General features: G+C 44.7%; 1 protein-coding gene across 7 annotated transcripts in view; it reads right to left on the bottom strand.

The window, feature by feature from the left end:
• PLD5 (phospholipase D family member 5) overlaps positions 1-16,984 on the bottom strand; it is a 215,323-nt gene that overhangs the window by 15,435 nt on the left and 182,904 nt on the right. For 4 of the 7 annotated variants that reach the window (XM_045184584.2, XM_045184585.2, XM_045184586.2 and 1 more), the window contains exons 6-8: positions 6,592-6,789; positions 3,081-3,238; positions 839-1,007 (exon numbers count right to left, since the gene is read on the bottom strand). In XM_045184584.2, coding sequence (XP_045040519.1) covers positions 839-1,007; positions 3,081-3,238; positions 6,592-6,789 — 525 coding nt within the window. The remainder of the gene's footprint in view (positions 1-838; positions 1,008-3,080; positions 3,239-6,591; positions 6,790-16,984) is intronic. The other 3 variants (XM_024576041.3, XM_071219591.1, XM_045184587.3) reach the window with 2 other exon arrangements.

Genomic DNA, 16,984 nt, shown 5'->3' with positions numbered 1-16,984 from the left:
CGGGCAGAGGAATGAAGTCTATGGGCATGTTCACCGCCTAACACATACAGGTCCCCCATATAGTCCTCCAATCTCTCTCTCCTTCTGGTTAGCTCTGTGATATTGAGGCTCAGGGATCTTGGAAGCCATGTGTCAGGTTGATGGCAGAGCTCCTGTCATCCTGGGTCCCTAAGGGGAGGGCCTGGCAGAGTGGGGTCTCCATGCAAACACTTGTTGAATGGGTGCAGTGGAGTTCGGGCTAAAAGATTAGTGGGCATGGGTCAGGTGGAGCATGGGGAAGAAGAGTGTTGTAGGAAGAGGGAACAGCATGGGGGAGGAAGGGAATGTACATGTGAGGACCAGGGGAGAGTCAAAGTTGAGCCAGAGACTCAGCTCATTCAGAGTATAACAATTTCCAGTCTCGCCTCCTTCAGGGCAGGTGGCGTTGGATTAGCATGTGGCCCAAGAGACCTGGAGCGAGTGCAGGAAGCCAGGCTAAGGGGACATCAAGGTTGGGCGAGTCTGTGCTGGTGCGCAGTCCAGTGCTCTGTGGGCCACGTCTTACAGAGAAGACTAGTAGGTGAAGGAGGCTGTTCAAAGGAAATGAAAAGGGCCCAACAGGAAGTGTGTGCAAGGAGGGCTAGACTCTCGAGGGTACCAGGAAACTTGGGTTCTAGTCTCCTTTTTGGGGGCTGTGATTGTTTTGAGAAATTGCCTACCCTACCTTTTACAGTGTCTTTCACTATCAAAGACTGTTATTCCAGTTTTTATTGGAAGCGTATGTGTGCTTATAGCTTTCACGGATGTGCAAAGGGAAGAAACTCATTTTTATTAATAACCAAGTCAACATAGTACTTACAACTTTCAAACTGCAGTTGGCTATTTCAGTGCAAATAGCTTTAAGAGACGAAATAAAGTTAAATGTAAGGGGATCCGTTTCCTTCCAGAAGCTTATGAGGAGTCGAACTTTAACGCTTCGCAAAACTAATGCTTCTCTTATTTTCCCATCCAAGTCTGGCCAGTACGTCCTGTGGAAATAATATTCATATGGATAAAAATAAAGAAAGCAAGTTAGTTTTGGAAAATAAATTAACTAGACTTCAGAGAACATTGATGTGAACCTGATCATTACTTTGCCCTGTGATATATACATGACTTTGTAGGATACGCTGAAAAAAAGGCAAGCCTCCTAGATTAGGGCACCGAGGGATGATGGAGACCTGCCCCTGACCAAAATGAGGTCTCCCCACAAGGCTTTGGGCTATGTGGGCAGAGGGCACAGACAGACTGACCACTGCCACGTGCCACCCTCTCTGCACCTCCAAACCTACCTGTGAGCCAAGAGTCAACTTCCCAACAGAACTCGTTATGGGCCTTGAGTAACTGCTCTCTCCCCAAATACTTCTCAAACCACTCTTCTCTTGCTAACTGTCTCCAACATAAGCTTCTGTGCTATGTGTTTTTAGAGCTCAACTAAAAAAGTTTTCCAGGATGATTTAAAGACAGGTAACCAGTCTGACTTTTAAAATAATTTTTATTCATAGAATTTAATTATAACCTGGGTGTTTGAACTACTTCTTATGTCTCTGAGGACTTTTCATTTTGAATGCTAAAGGCATTGAAAGTTTTGAAATATCAAAGTATGATAAAAATGCTTGTTGAATAAGAGCTGAAATGGTAGATTAATAATGAAAATGCAAAATTTCAGGTTAAGTTCCCAGTTCTTCAACATTCTTTTAGTTTCCCTTAACTTTTATATTTCCACGATATTTCCTAATCACTGATCCTTCCTCTTGGCCATGAAGGATCTTAATTTTGTTTGTGGAACTTTATGGAATGAAGATTTTGTCCGTCACGAGAAATCATCATCTAACCCTAGCCCAACCTGGGCGACATTCTCGTTCTGAATGATAACATCAGGCGAAACCTATCTACTGTGTTTCAAAATCTTCCCCAAGTGAAGCTGAAGTATAGAACTAAGTCTAAAACCAATAAACAATGAATGAATAAAACATTAAAAAGAGGGGTAAAAAAGGTGTGAAAATATGTGGAAAAAACCACCAATGTTTGGAAGATATCCAATATTTAAAAGTATTTTAATAATGTACACCTTAAAATGCTTTTCAACAGTCACCAGGAAAATTACTTTCTTGTGAAATACGCCTTCTGTAATTCTATCATAAAGAAGCTGCGTATTACGCGTATGTGAAGTTGGCAACGTGAAAAATACTCAGGCCATGTGGGGCACTCCTAATCACTTCACCTCAGTAAATGGTTATTTTGAAATTGCAATTTTCCAAATTAAAAGGGTCTCAGGTTGTACTCCCAGCAATGTGTACTTGGAACACTTTTCCTGGATTGAGTGTATTATTCAAACCATTCCAAGGCACCCAAATCTCTGCATTCCCAGCAAGAAAGCAAAAATGAGAAATGTTGGGGGGCGGAGCCACAAATTCCTGTACTCGGTGGCACAGGGGCATGCGCTCTGCCCCTAAGTGTATTCCATGTATTTCCACACTGAAACAACGAGGAATTGTTGAAAATCTCTCCATTTTTAAGATGCTCCCTTCCTCATACAGAGGGATGGATTGACAGACAACATACATATTTTAAGTTTCCTTGTCCTTTAACTTGAAAGCCATTATGACAATTGAGCATTTGATGAAGACCGACACGCATACAACAGAGTGGTGTGCCCTTTAAGGGAACTCTTGTCAGACCTACTCCATTGCAGTGAGTCATTTAGGCACATCCCAACTAATATTTTTCAAAAAAATGTTTTTCAAAACAATGTTATTTCCCATTTATTTTACTTTTCAAATATTTTTTGAGTTGAAAACAACCCACTCTTCATTCTGAAGTTGTTCTTACGCCTCTAATGTAAACTACAGAGGTACTTCTGTAGGGTGAGACCCTGAGTCCTTACAATGGACTGAGGGAAGGGGTGCATCATGGGTAAGCTGCACACGCACACACGCAGCCGATTTGAATGACAAGCGACCTAACATCATCTGATAGCATCTCAGTGTCTGGGCTGGCTTCTCCAGCTGCCCCTGCTGTCCCCAGAGGCAGGTTCTAAGTCAAGGTCACGCAGCACTGACCTTTTGGTGCTCGTGCTGGAGATAGGCAGGTAGTCCGTGACAGCGATGTACACGTATTGCTTGGCGTCGTCTATCACGCTGTAAATGGCATCGATGTCAAAGCTTCTGTTTTTAGGGCAAAAGAGTTTGGGAGAATTCTGTGAAGACACAAAACCAAACTTTTAGAGCGTTAACTTTTGTCATCTGGGAGATTCTCTCTTTTTTTTTTTTTAGTGTTTTAATGGATCTTAGCTTTTAATTAAATTTTTGCAAACCTACTTTCCAGTTCTCTATGAGAAAAGACACATATATTTTCCATCCTATCAGAGGTGAGGCATATAGAGGTTGGAGTGTGGTAGAATCAGTCTCAAGTCTGTCCTTTAAGTCTATTTTGGGAGGGAATTCTTGCTTTCCGTACAGACATCTCTGATTTTTGGAGAAATGCTCCAACTCCACACTATGTGACCCTGGTGTTCCTCTCTGTCACACACAGCTGTTAATTTCCTCGGGCATCACCACAGAACACACATGTACATCACAGAACACACATGTACACACAGCAAGCAATTTACCCTAGAAGTCATTTCATCCCAATGGTGATGTGGCTATAAAAACATTCAATACAATCTAAAAAGCTTGTTTTCTTCCCCCTAATTTTTCATTAAGTCAGGAAGAGGAGTATTGATTGTTGAGAAAGGGTCATCAATAATTCTAGAGGAAAACCTGAGAGATTTATTAAGATGCCCAAATCCATCAGGAGAGACAGGGGAAAAGAAGATATTCTGAAACACTTAAGCAAAATGAAAAAGAGGCAAATTATACTTGAGGTAGATTTTTCTCTTGTTCAAAGTGGTTTCCATCTTTAAAAAAGTGAGTGGTGTTTTTAGACCAAGTTGCTATAGAATGGGAAAGATGTACTTTGATTTTCTCATCATTTTTCCACGGAAAAGGACTGAAAGTGGTTTTTCTGTAGTTTGTGCCTTACTCTGACAAACCATATGCCATGGCAAGCACTGAGCACAAAAAATGTAAAAGGTGTTTAACATCAAAAGGCCCAATAAACAGTTTCTGGAACTGCCTGGAAAGCCCATACCGAGAGGGCCCTCCATCACACGCTCCCCTGTAATGGCGGTTGGGGTTCCTCTTCAAATGCTGGGGACCAACAACCCACACTGTGCTGGCGGGGACACCCTCTGTCCAAGATCAGACAGAGGGAAGATGGAGCTGTTGGCCTGACGTCCAGGTGAGGAGAGCAGGGGTAAGAAAGGAGAGCGCTGAAGGTCACACGCCCTCCCAGTGCCCTTGCTCAGAGAGTCACCTTGAGAGGTGAGTATCAGAATGGGTTTCTGATCATTTACAATAATTTTCTTTTGCAATGAAGATGAGCTCCAAAGTTTACAAAAAAATCTAATAAAAAATAAACAAGCACCCACTCCCCCAAACAAACAACAACAAAAGAATAAAAACCAACAGAAACCAGTGCTAGGTCCACACTCTTCCTGGCACACACATAGATACTCCATCTGTCACCAAGACGAGGGCCAGTGACCCTACAGTGTCTCCCGTGTTGGCCCCCCCACTCCCGATGGTTGGTCCCCTCATTTGGGCACCAGTGCTGTTCGCAGGGACATCTGTATGTCTCCCTGACTCACTTCCTCATCTCCATGATGTGAGAAAACAATCATAGGCCGCTCTCAGGACTCCTGGTCCCGAGTCCAGTCTGGTCTCATTAGCAGGGAAGTATCTACAGCCTCCCCCATCACTCTGCCTCCCTCATTTGCCGGCTACCATGCTATCTTCACACCAAGCTGGAAGAGTCACCGCTCCAAGGTCATCTCCCCCCTTGTCTGCCTCTGTGCCTTCGTGCCAGGAGCCCTCTGGCTGATGGGTTTTTGTATTTTTGCCCATGAGAGTCCTACGCATTCTCTGAGTTCCTGTTCAAATACTATCTCCTCCACGAAACTTCCTTACATCCCCACCCAGGGGCTATGTATCCTTCTGCTTTCCTCCCATAATATGATGCTCTTGTTGAATTGTTTAGCATATTCCAACTTATAAACTTGCCCTTGCCTCATCTCCCTACCTAGACTGTTACTAGCTTGATTTTAGGGGTTGTATCTTACTCATTTTTTACCTCTGTTAACAAATTAAATATTCAAGTTATTTTATTCCCTCAGCCTGTTGGCTCTGCTTTAATTGTCCTGCAGGTTAGCGTGGAGAAGATGAGGATCTGAGCTCTGGAGGGGATCCTAAAGCATCCCTGACAGGTGTCCAAATGCCCACTTTCTGTCTCAGTTAGGAATTTCTCGAACTCCTTGCACATCCCAGAAGCCGGATTTGTTCTCCAGGAGGAACTCATTTGGGTATAGAGTTGCTGGTCTCTACATTTGCTCTTGCCTTGCCAAGGTAGCCACGTTTCATCATCACAGTAAGAAACCAAATGATGATGTTACAGCACGACCCCATGAGAATGAACCTGGTGTTCGCCCCTCTTTTCAGCATTATCGATGCTCTTGAGAGCGTCAGCCAGGACGTTCACGCGCACCATTACGTTGGCACGGAAAGATGGTGGAAACGTGTGCTTTCATTGTACCAGGCTACAAGGATACAAATCACTCTTCAGTGAAACTCTCTTCAGTGATGTAAAAGTCGTAGGCACAAAGGCACTGATATCAATCAATGGAGAAACGGCCAAGTTAAATCAGGAGTGTGGTTTAGAGAAGTTTCTCTAAGCATCAGATCTACTCAGGAGCTTGATGCAAATCAAAGCTCCAAGGTCTTGCCCGAGGTGCAGTGATCGGGTCCTGGGGAAGGATGGGGAGGCTGTAAGCATGTGTTTTAAACCGTCTCCCCAACTGGTTCTTGAGTGCTTTAAAGTTTGATGACAGAGCTATAGGCCATTGCCAGTAACACAGTGGAGTAGCTGTGGCGTGTGGGCAGCAGGGTGGTGAGCGGGTGGAGGGGCGGCAGGGGAGGTGGGCGAAGGTGGGAGGGGTGCTGGTTTTTCAGGGAAGTCAGAGGCCTGAGAGCTCTGCTAGGGGTCTTCCCCTCTGGGTGGGTCTCTTGCCCTCTAGCATCCATAAAGTATTGCACAACAGCTCTGCTTTTGTCTGGTTTACACCCTGGGGCTCCCAGATTTGGTTCATCAAAGGGTCCTATTGCTAGAAACAAGTCTGGGCATCAGGGATGTGGAGCATCAAAGAGAGGATCTGGAGTTGGAGCCCTGCGAGCTGGTGGCTCTGCATCCTGGGTCTACCTTAAGGGACAATGGTGAGGGTCAAATCAGTTAACACACAGTATCTGGAATTAAGAATGGTTATTAATATTTATTATTGTCACCGTCACAGGACGGTCATCATCACAGAGATAGCATGTGACTGGGCCTGAGTGGACACATGGGAACTCTTCAAGGAATGCCGCAGAGCTGATCTGTAGAATTTATTTTTGCCCAGCCTAAGATCACACTGGAACATTCCAACTTAATACAGGGCCTGTGGAGGGGGAGTGGAGGGGGGGAAGGAGGGCAACTCACCGACACAAACGCTTGAGATTTGGTTTCGTTCAACTGAAGCTGCAATTTCTTCTCGTTGTCATAGACTCCATAGAGCCTCTTGGACCAGGTCTGCGGCACCCTGCTCTTGAATTTTAATGAACTGTATAAAGCGAATATCCTTTGTAAATCTAGGACCAGGCAGCTGCAGTTGTAGAAGATGACACCGAGTTCTTTCATCTGTGAAATTAAAATCGGAAGCATCAATGCCACGTGCGTCTGATGGCGTTAGATTCCGAGAAAAAAATGCGCAAGAATAAAGTAGTAGCGAGGGTTTTTCTTGTACTTTTATACGGAAGTATGTCGGTACAGTCACAATGTGGTATAAGAAAATGACGCCTCATAAAGATAGTTAAAATGTAAAATTTTGCTTTCCTTTTGCATTTGGGCTCTTACAACTAATTTTCTCACATTTGTCTACACTTTTCACATCAGCTCTTCAGGTTTGTTTCCTTACACTAATTTCCGGTATGAATCCTTAAATCCTGCAGTAATATAAAGGTTGGCTTCTCACTGTGGCATAAGAGTGGTTTAGATCATGGATTCCGGAGTCAGACTGGTTGGGATTAAGTTCCAGCTCCAACACGTTCTAGCTGTGTGACTTTGGACAAGAAACTTAAGTCTCTGGGCTTCGTTTTCTTCTTCCACAAAACGGACATGACAGTATCTATTCCAAAGAGTTGCTATGATTCTCCAGGTCTGCACGTAAAGCACTTGGAAGAGTGCCCATCCCATGATAATCACTAAAAAGCATTGCAATTAATATTTTTACCAATGCTGCCCAAGCCTCAAGAAGAACAGACCCAGAACCTTGCAACAAAGAGACCGTAGAGCTTATTTTGCCCAGCTCCTGAGACACACAAATGAGGAAAGTGAAGGTAACACAGATAAGAAAAGTCTAGACATCTAGTGAACAGTAGATGATGAATTTGAAAGCAGGTTTTCTGACCTCGATCAAATACACTGAGGATCACAGCAGCCCTGGCTTCATTTAGGTGCGGTGTTGCTTTGTAAAAATTACACATGACTTCTGATTCCGTCAATAAAAGAACAGTGCAAATACACATGGTTTATGATCTGAACACCTCAGTAAGGTCTCTGTTAGGGATGCTTTTTCCCTTTAGGGACCTGGGTCCACTGATGTTTAACTCCCCTCCTATCTCTTCCTCCACCCCCCAACTCAGGACTCTACTCAGGATTGCAGGAGAAATCACCCACCATGTGGCCTTGGCCCCTAAGACTCCTCAGTACAGCGTGTCATGGAGATCTTTCACCCGTCTGGCATCCTATTATCAGCTGCATACTAACGACAGAATAGATGGACACAGCAAGTTACCTAACCTGCTCATGGACTTGTCCCTATTTTTATCCTAACACAAACATAAAGCAAAGAGCATCCTTGTACATATGTCTTTGTGCACCTGGCGAGTAATCCTTTGTTCAAGATTCCTAGACTTGGATGGATAAACACATTCAGGACAATTAGAGGATAAGGAAGCGGGAGGAGACAGAGTATGGTGGGCACAGCGGGTGCGTGCAAAGGCACTGAGGCTGACAGGGATGCCATCGGAGCTGAGTAGGACAGGGGAGCATGTGTATGAATATAGGGGGGCTAGGCCAAGGTCCACCTTCCCTCTGCCTTCTGAGGGTGTTTCTTTCTACACCCTTGCCCCGAAGGGTTAAAGAGTCATTCAAATCAAGGGATAGATGTGGCAAATTCTCTATCCACGAACAATTTTACTTTAACCACCAAGAGATTCAGTCACAAGTGTGAGGACATAAAATTGTTTCTTCAGAAACCATTTGTGGCTAGTTGAGTGGTCACAGCAACCAGGCTATTTCAGATGCATGATTCAGAACATTCTGCTAGCTTCTCTAGGTCTGTTTTTATTGGTCATGAACTTGAGCCTGTAGCAGGTGATGGTGGGGAGACATAGTAGAGCACAGCAGCTGTGCTCCAACCGTGATGCTCAAACACTGAGGTGTCACTTTATGCAGCTGGAGCAGTGTGCGTACGCAGGCCTCACAGGGAAAGAGTAGGCAGAGGTGAGGTCACAGGATGCCTTCAATGGCTGGAGAGGGGTCGCCATGGGGCAGGAGGGTAACCAGAGGTTTGGGGCAGTGTAATGTCCAAAGCAGAATGATGATGCCACATTTAAACTTCCTCTCTGGACCTGCAGAGCATTCATGAAAAGACTGAATGTGAAGGGAGGCCTTGTGGAAGGAACAGCAGCCTTCCTCCAACCCCCTCCACATTTCCACAGACCCCTCCTCTATCAAACCAGGCGGCTGGAGCCGAAAGTCTGGAAAGCACTGACTAGAGGTGTTTGCACCATAAGTGTAGATACTTGAACACAACCTGATTTCCGACAAAGGAGTACAATGTGGAGGACAACAGGCTGTCCTAGAAATAGAGAGGGCTTAGGTCCTATTAGGCCTGGGTTCTCACTGAAGTCAGTGGCCAATGTTGTTCTCAAGATTCAGTGCAATTCTGCCTGCAGAATATGCCAGGAAGCTTGGTTGGATTTCCTTGAGAAATCCAGGAAGATGAAAACAGAAGTTTCATGAAAGCAAAATGAGATCAAATCATTGTTAAGCATTTGGGCTTAGAGACTAGATAGAGTTGTATTAACATTACGCATCTTCAGCTCATCAGCTATATGAATTTGGACCAGCACTTCACCTTATTTATGCCACTGAGAGAGAGAAAGGCAGCCCCTGTTGTCCAGAAGCAAGCATGTGACTGTCAGCTTGGCCTTGACATTTCTAGGAACCGGCCTGGCATCATGGCTGAGCCCAGGTGATCTGTTAAACATAACCATTTCCAGTACACCAACGTCAGACAGGGCCACCCCGTGACCGTCTAGGATGGACCAAGACAAACACAAGACCACTCCATACAAGTCTGAACACAGACAAAATGTGAGCATCGCCCAAGCCACAAAAGTGACCAGACAGCCCCATCCTGGCTAATGTGAGTGTTGCTTTGTTACCGACTACAGCCTTAGCATCACTTCATTCCCCTCCCACATAGAACAGACTTATGAAGATGCCTGTTCATCAAATTGCTCCTCCTTCCTGAGAGCATTCAACTCTGAGCAAAGCTTTGCCTCCTTAAACCCTCCACCACATTACCTAGCACACGCCCCATTTCCATAGCAAGTCCTTCGTAAGTCCCTCCTACTGCAACTTGTTGGAATGGCAACCTTTACTTCTGCATGCTTCCTGTGCTTTGCTGGGGGGGGCAGTGACACCAGCCTGTGCCCCCAACACCTACACGGCAAGTGTTGTGGGAACAGCAAGCTAGCGCAGCAGAGAACAGTGACCCACACTCAGTATGTTGTTGCTGTCTCCTAAGTCACACTATAGGGCGCAGTACCGAGTAGGTATTCAGTACTGTAGTTGGGGCAGGTAGTTCCCAGGCAGCAGAGCAGGAGTGCTAGGGGGAAGGAGAGAACGAAGGCAATAAAGGGTGAAAGAAAGGCTGCGCTTTGGGAAGCAGCTTGGCCGGTTAGAGTCTAAGGCCCAGGGATGCTCCCAGGCAGTTAGTATTGCTCTGTCTTCTGGTCTCTGTTGTGTAACCTCTATTGGAATGTCTACCATCACACGTTTTAATCTGGAAATCTGGTGAACCAATTCTTTAAGAGCTCATGGAAAAACTGGAAGCATAAAATAAAAAGTCTTATTTAACGGCACCACGATTATGAGTGGCGTTTGTCCCTGATGCACGATCAGATCTTCATCTGAAGCATATTTATGAGTACTGCAGACTCTATCATCCCCAGGACCTTCCTCATGCACCATTTATCATCATCAAGACGCCAGGGGCCACTGTCGGTGCTACCAGCATTGCTGACAACTCCATCCTGAACAAAGGCTTAGCCTTCCTTTCCCTCTGTTGTGTGAGCTGCTTTCTGCAGGCCTGGTGTCATTCTGCTTGGTGACTCCATCACATCATAGAAGCTGAAGGCCATGGAAGAAGCCACGCTTGGACCTCTGGAGAAATAAGGACAATGATACCGCCTACGAGCGTCTTCCTCTCAATGACCTCAGAATGATTCATGCCCATTTCTAACGATTCCTGTTTGGTCCAGGCTGGTGTCGACCAAAGAAGGGAGAAAGACACTGGCCTCGTTTTGCAGATTTTCCAGCCAGAACAAAAGAATTCAGGACAAGTGTATGAACAAACCTTCTTAAAATGCTGGTAGTGAGAAAAATGACAGATTTGGGATTCTGAAGAGCTTCTATTCTATATTTTCCAAGGAGTTGATCGATGGATGGATTAGCTGAGTCACTGTTAAAGTTGCCTTATCAATAACACAGAACTTACCTGCCAGGATCAGCCCTCTGCCTGCTGGTGGGCCGCTCAGCACAGCCCGGCCACACACCAGAAATATGCCAGCCACACACCAGCAACATGTCAGCCACATGCCAGCCACACGCCAGCCACACATCAGCATCATACCAGCCACGCATCAGCCACACATCAGCATCATACTAGCCACACACCAGCCACGAGCCCACTGAGCATCCTGATGGGCTCTCTTGACTTTCAGGCTCAATCACACTGTTGATTGAATGGTTCAACTGTTTAAGTAAAACAGTCTTGAAAAGGCTGGAGATTTGCCAGCTAATGATTCTTTAGAAGAGAATTATTCTTAGGAAAGCACTGTCTTTCTGACAAAACGGGTGTAGCGTTAGTGGTCAACTGTGACACTAAGAGAGGCTTAGGACCTCAAACACCTGGGCACCCTGCCAAGAGGCTGTTCTAAGAGTAATGACTTCAATAAAACTCAAGTTACATCAATGGTTCCATTCTGCCCCTTGCACTTGGACATAAAGGGAGACCTTGTGGAGTGTGTGGGTTTAAATGATCATCCTACTGCATAGGGAGAAATAACCACAGGTACTGATTCATTATAGCTCTGATGGTGCACCAGGTACTGTTCCAAATGCTTTACAAGTCTGCCTTTAATTGAACCGCACAACAACCCATTTCACAGGGAAGAAAACTGAGGTGCAAAGAGATCAACGGACTTGCTCAAATGTACAGTCAGAGAGCTGGGAGGCTGGGATTATGATACAGACTGGTTTAGTATTTCATTTTCAGGAAGAATTATTTATAAAGTGGAACATCCATCAAACCATAGCATCCTGTGGACAAGAGACAAGTCCTACTGTTTGAGTGTGGGTCCTCTTTCATGACGCCCTGGAATTTCTGTTTATGTTAGTAGTCCCCGGGTTCAAAGCAGCACAACGAGGGGAGAGGCATCAGCACTGCTCTTTGCTGTAATACACCATGATTAATACTCATTAGCCTAACCACAGCTCAATTTGTCATTTACAAGTGTCCGACTTGTTGTTTTCATGATTTTATAAAAATATGAACAAGTATTTCTTTTATTTTCTTGACAGAGACAAAAGAACCTGCAACTGTGGTCAACTAACAGGGACCCAGTTAGTCGCTGATTTATATTCTGAGTTACTGCAGGAAATGTAATTACTAGGAGCTGTAACTTGATTTTCTTTCTGCCCTCTAGGTGCAATTTTTGTTCCTGGGAATAGAAAGAAAGAATTGAATCTTAGCTCAAAGGCTGCCTACAGCTCAGGGATGTCCTCTCCCAGCCCCTTTCCTGTCACAGTGGGTGGTCTATACCACTTAACTTCTTGATGTCTTTGGGAAATGGGAATAATAATGCTTTCCAGAAGGAACAAGAGAGAGAAGAATATAAGAACCTTGGAGAATAGCTAGTTCAACTTTATTTCAAAATTCAGCAAACTCAGGACCCCAAAGGGACAGTGACTTGTAAGATCACAGAATAATGTCCTTGATTTCAGGTCCTGGACTCCTTTGCCCAATAAAGCTGGGCCTTATTGATAAAAATCAATCCACACAGGGGGTTCATTTGTAGGATGAAAGAGGGGTGTTGGGTTTTTTTTTTCCTTCCATCATGTGCCACTTCAGGGCGGGGCTATGTTCTGAGAAACGCTTTGTTAAGTAATTCTATTGTTTAGCGAACATCAGAGAGTGCGTAGTCCAGGCGGCCTAGCCTACCACACAGTTGGGCTCGAAGGACAGTCTATTACTCCGAGGCTACAAGCCTACAGCGTGTTACTGCACAACACAGCATGAGATTAAATCAAGCACAAGACAAAATGAAGCAATCAAGGGAGGTGGTAAACACGGGATGTATGAGGCTGCTGCTTGAGAGCAAACGTTTTTTATAAGTAGAAAGAATATACTCTAATGATAAAAAGGAGAGTAAAGGCATGAACCAGAAGCAGAGTCGTCTATTGTCAGGTATAACGTACTGGACATAATTGTATGTGCTATACTTTTATAGGACTGGCAGGGCATTAGCTTAGTTTACACCAGCATCACCACAAGCACGTGAGTAAGGCATTGCATTACCACCTTGCAAATGGCTACGGCATCACTAGGAGGTAGGAAATTGTCAGTGTACGAGATCTCAAGAAAGTAGAGATTATACATTTCTAGCAAGGGCTATTAGAAATATACTTGGAGGCCTTGATAATTTCTCAATCCAGGTGAAGAACACCCAGGTCCAACCACGGGGCGAGTCGGAACTGCCACACACGGGGATGGAGAGAGTCCCACTCAGGTTCCCCCCCTCCCTGGACTTGCAAACGGAACATCTCAACACAGGATATGCAGCTGCTCAACCCTGGCGCGGAGCAAACATTGCCATCTCCTGTATGTTTCAAAGGCTGTTTCTTGCCTAGTTGGCAAGAAATAATGATTTGGCATCATTTTAAAATATATATAAGATGAATTCAATCACAAAGACAGGGGTGACATTAATTCCGCTAACAAGTTGGGATTGGAAGTTCAATTCTCCTCTGGGTCTTACCCCAAATTGAATTTCCAATTAAAATTCCCAAAGGCTGACATCACTGATGAAAGAGCAGGGAACACAGAAGTGGGGCCCTTTGTTTTCCACTAATGGGAAGGAGTGTTTCTCCCTCCTCTGAATATACTGGAGGCTTCGGGCTGAGTGTCATCACTGCTGAAGTGCTTTTGCATTGTTCTACTCCCCCAATTGTTTTCCCTTGGCAGCGAGCTCATTTATTAGTTTAAAAGCTGCTGTGCGATGACTTCAGCCATTACCTAGGTAGCAGGTCAATATGATTACCATTGCTTTGTAGCTGAGAGAGCCAAAGTGCAGAGAAGATTGTCTAGCGGTAAATTCTCAGGAATCTAATATGTGTTTGTTTCTCAGGCTGATGTGTTTCTTTTTCTCAGTCCTGTAGGCAACTTTAATGTATGAAAAGAATTGCCCAAAGAGGAGACCCCAGTGATTAAAGATATGGAATGTTCCTTCGAATATTTCCAACAAACATTTCATTCCTAACTGCTCTTTCGTGGTCAAGGTTGCGGTACTAAGAAGCTACGAGGAGCCCTGCTCTGCCTCACTTAAAATAATAAACCTGTTAAAATAGGTTCTGCTAAATTAGAAAGAATGAGCAGCTAAGGCATTCTGGAATCATAAAGCATATGCCTTATTTTTAAGTTATAAATATTTGCAGGGAGGAGCTGTAAGCATGGCAGCAAAATGACCCTCCAACCTGGCAAGATGAAGAGGGGTATCAGAGTCTCCCATTTATGTTCTGACCACAAAAGAAGAAAGAGTAATTCATGAAAAAAAAAAAAAATCAGAGGGGGAACCAAGATGGCGGCGTAGGTAGACACACTGCGCCTTCTCGCACAACCAGAACTGACAGAGAATCGAACAGCAAGGGGGACTGACACCAAGGAAATAGAAAATAAACACATCCAGACTGGTAGGAGGGGCGGAGACGGGCACCGGGGTGGAGAGGACTCGCGTGGCTGTGGTGGGACTGAGACTGGCGGAGTGTGGGACAAATGGCGCAGGCAGTCCGAGCACTAGCAGACCCTGCGGCCCCTGCGGCCCCTGCGGCCCCACATTTGCACAGATAAACCCAGAGGGCTGGACTCAGAGTGGCGGAGAGTGGGGCAGGCAGAGTGGTGGGTAGCACCCTGCGGCACCACATTCGCCCACAGATAAACCTGACGAATGGTGGGCAACGAAACAGACCGTGCAACCCAGGGCTCCAGCTAGGGGAAATAAAGCCTCAAACCTCTGATTGAAAGCGCCCCTGGGGGTTGGGGCGGCAGCAGGAGAGACTCCCAGCCTCACAGGAGAGGTCGTTGGAGAGACCCACAGGGGCATAGAGTGTGCACAGGCCCACTTACTCGGGAACCAGCACCAGAGTGGCCAGTTTGATTGTGGGTATCAGAGTGAAAGATTGAAATCCGGAGGACAGTGAGGCGGGCGCCATTGCTCGCACTCGGCCCCTCCCCCACGTACAGCGTCACAGCTCAGCGACCAGCATTACCCCGCCCCGGTGAACACCTAAGGCTCCGCCCCTTAAAGTAACAGATGCGCCAAGACAAACAAACAAACAAAAAATGGCCCAAATGACAGAACACTTCAAAGCTCCAGAAAAAATACAACTAAGCGAGGAAGAGATAGCCAACCTATCGGATGCACAGTTCAAAGCACTGGTTATCAATATGCTCACAGACTTGGTTGAATCTGTTCGAAAAACAGATGAAAAAATGAAGCCTATGCTAAGAGAAACAAAGGAAAATGTACAGGGAACCAGTAGTGATGAGAAGGAAACTGGGACTCAAATCAAAGGTATGGACCAGAAGGAAGAAACAAACATCCAACCAGAAAAGAATGAAGAAACAAGAACTTGGAAAAATGAGGAGAGGCTTAGGAACCTCCAGGGCACCTTGGAACGTTCCAACAGCCGAATTATAGGGGTGCCAGAAGGAGAAGAGGAAGAACAAAAAATTGAAAACTTATTTGAACAAATAATGGAGAACTTCCCCGATCTGGCAAAGGAAATAGACTTCTGGGAAGTCCGGGAAGCTCAGAGAGTCCCAAAGAAGCTGGACCCAAGGAGGAACACAACAAAGCACATCATAATTACATTACCCAAGATTAAACGCAAGGACCTACATCCAAGATTACTGTATCCAGCAAAGCTATCACTTAGAATGGAAGGGAAGATAAAGTGCTTCTCAGATAAGGTCAAGTTAAAGAAGCTCATCATCACCAAGCCCTTATTATATGAAATGTTAAAGGGAGTTACCTAAGAAAAAGAAGATCAAAAATAGGAACAGTAAAAATGACAGCAAACTCACAGTTATTAATGGCCACACATAAAACAAAAACGAGAGCAAACTAGGCAAACAACTAGAACATGAGCGTTGTCAATAAGGGAGTGGGAGGGGGAGAGGGGGGTAAAGGTATGGAGAATAAGTAGCATAGATGATAGGTGGAAAATAGACAGGGGGAGGGTAAAAATAGTGCAGGAAATGTAGAAGCCAAAGAACTTATAAGTATGACCCATGGACATGAACTATGGGGGGGGAATGTGGGAGGGAGGGGGGTGGGCAGGATGGAGTGGAGGGGGGGGAAATGGGACAACTGTAATAGCATAATCAATAAATATATTTAAAAAAATCATGTTAGCAATAATCAACATCATCCTTCCAAAAAACAGTGGTCAGGGACCCTGCAGCTTTCTCAGCCGGTCCACCCTAATCTTTGCATCAACCGATCTTCATCAGATGATCCCACATTCCATAAGCATCTTAGGACTATAAAAATAATGAAAGAATCCATAGAAATATAAACAAAGAAAAGGAGAGAAGGAAGTACTTTCCTTGGTTATTGTCATTGAGAGGGCAGAGATTCTGTGAGGATTTGTTAAAAAATTCAATGAGAATTCAAAGAACCAAAATATGGACATCGAGAGTAAGGACACTTGATCAACAAGCCAGAAAAGTAAGGGAATTTTTCCTCATAAATTTGAACTTGGACAGTGACTTCACTTACTCTTTAAGTACATAATATGAAACCTCCTATTCTTTCTTTTTCCCCAGAATTCTTCCTGACTTTTTGTGTCTCAATACTTGGGCTAGGTTACATGTGCATTCTCCACAACCCAGAAGGAGGAGGAGAGGAAGGAAAAGGTGAAAGAAAATGAAGGAAAAAGGAGGGAGAGGAAAGAATTTGTAGAAGAGAAGATGAGCAAAGAGTAGGAGGGACAGGGAGAGAGGAAGGACAGCAGAGAACAACTCCCTTCATCTGAGAAAATAAATGGGATCTTTTATTTTATTTCTTTTGGGAACCCGCTGAAGAATAATGCATATATTTTATTGTGAATAATCCTCCTGATGTCTATTGGTAATTTTATCATTCAATTCCTGATGAAGGCAAAGTTTTAGGCTTTTTAGGGAGTCAATTTAGAAAATCCTATATATGCAATGGATAAATAATTGTCTATAAAAGCCACTGCATTTCTTTTTAAAAAAGAG

Source organism: Desmodus rotundus, chromosome 10 (genome assembly GCF_022682495.2).
Source record: "Desmodus rotundus isolate HL8 chromosome 10, HLdesRot8A.1, whole genome shotgun sequence".
Taxonomy (NCBI): domain Eukaryota; kingdom Metazoa; phylum Chordata; class Mammalia; order Chiroptera; family Phyllostomidae; genus Desmodus; species Desmodus rotundus.
Note: the sequence above shows the minus strand (reverse complement) of the source record. Positions and strands in the feature narration are given on the sequence as shown.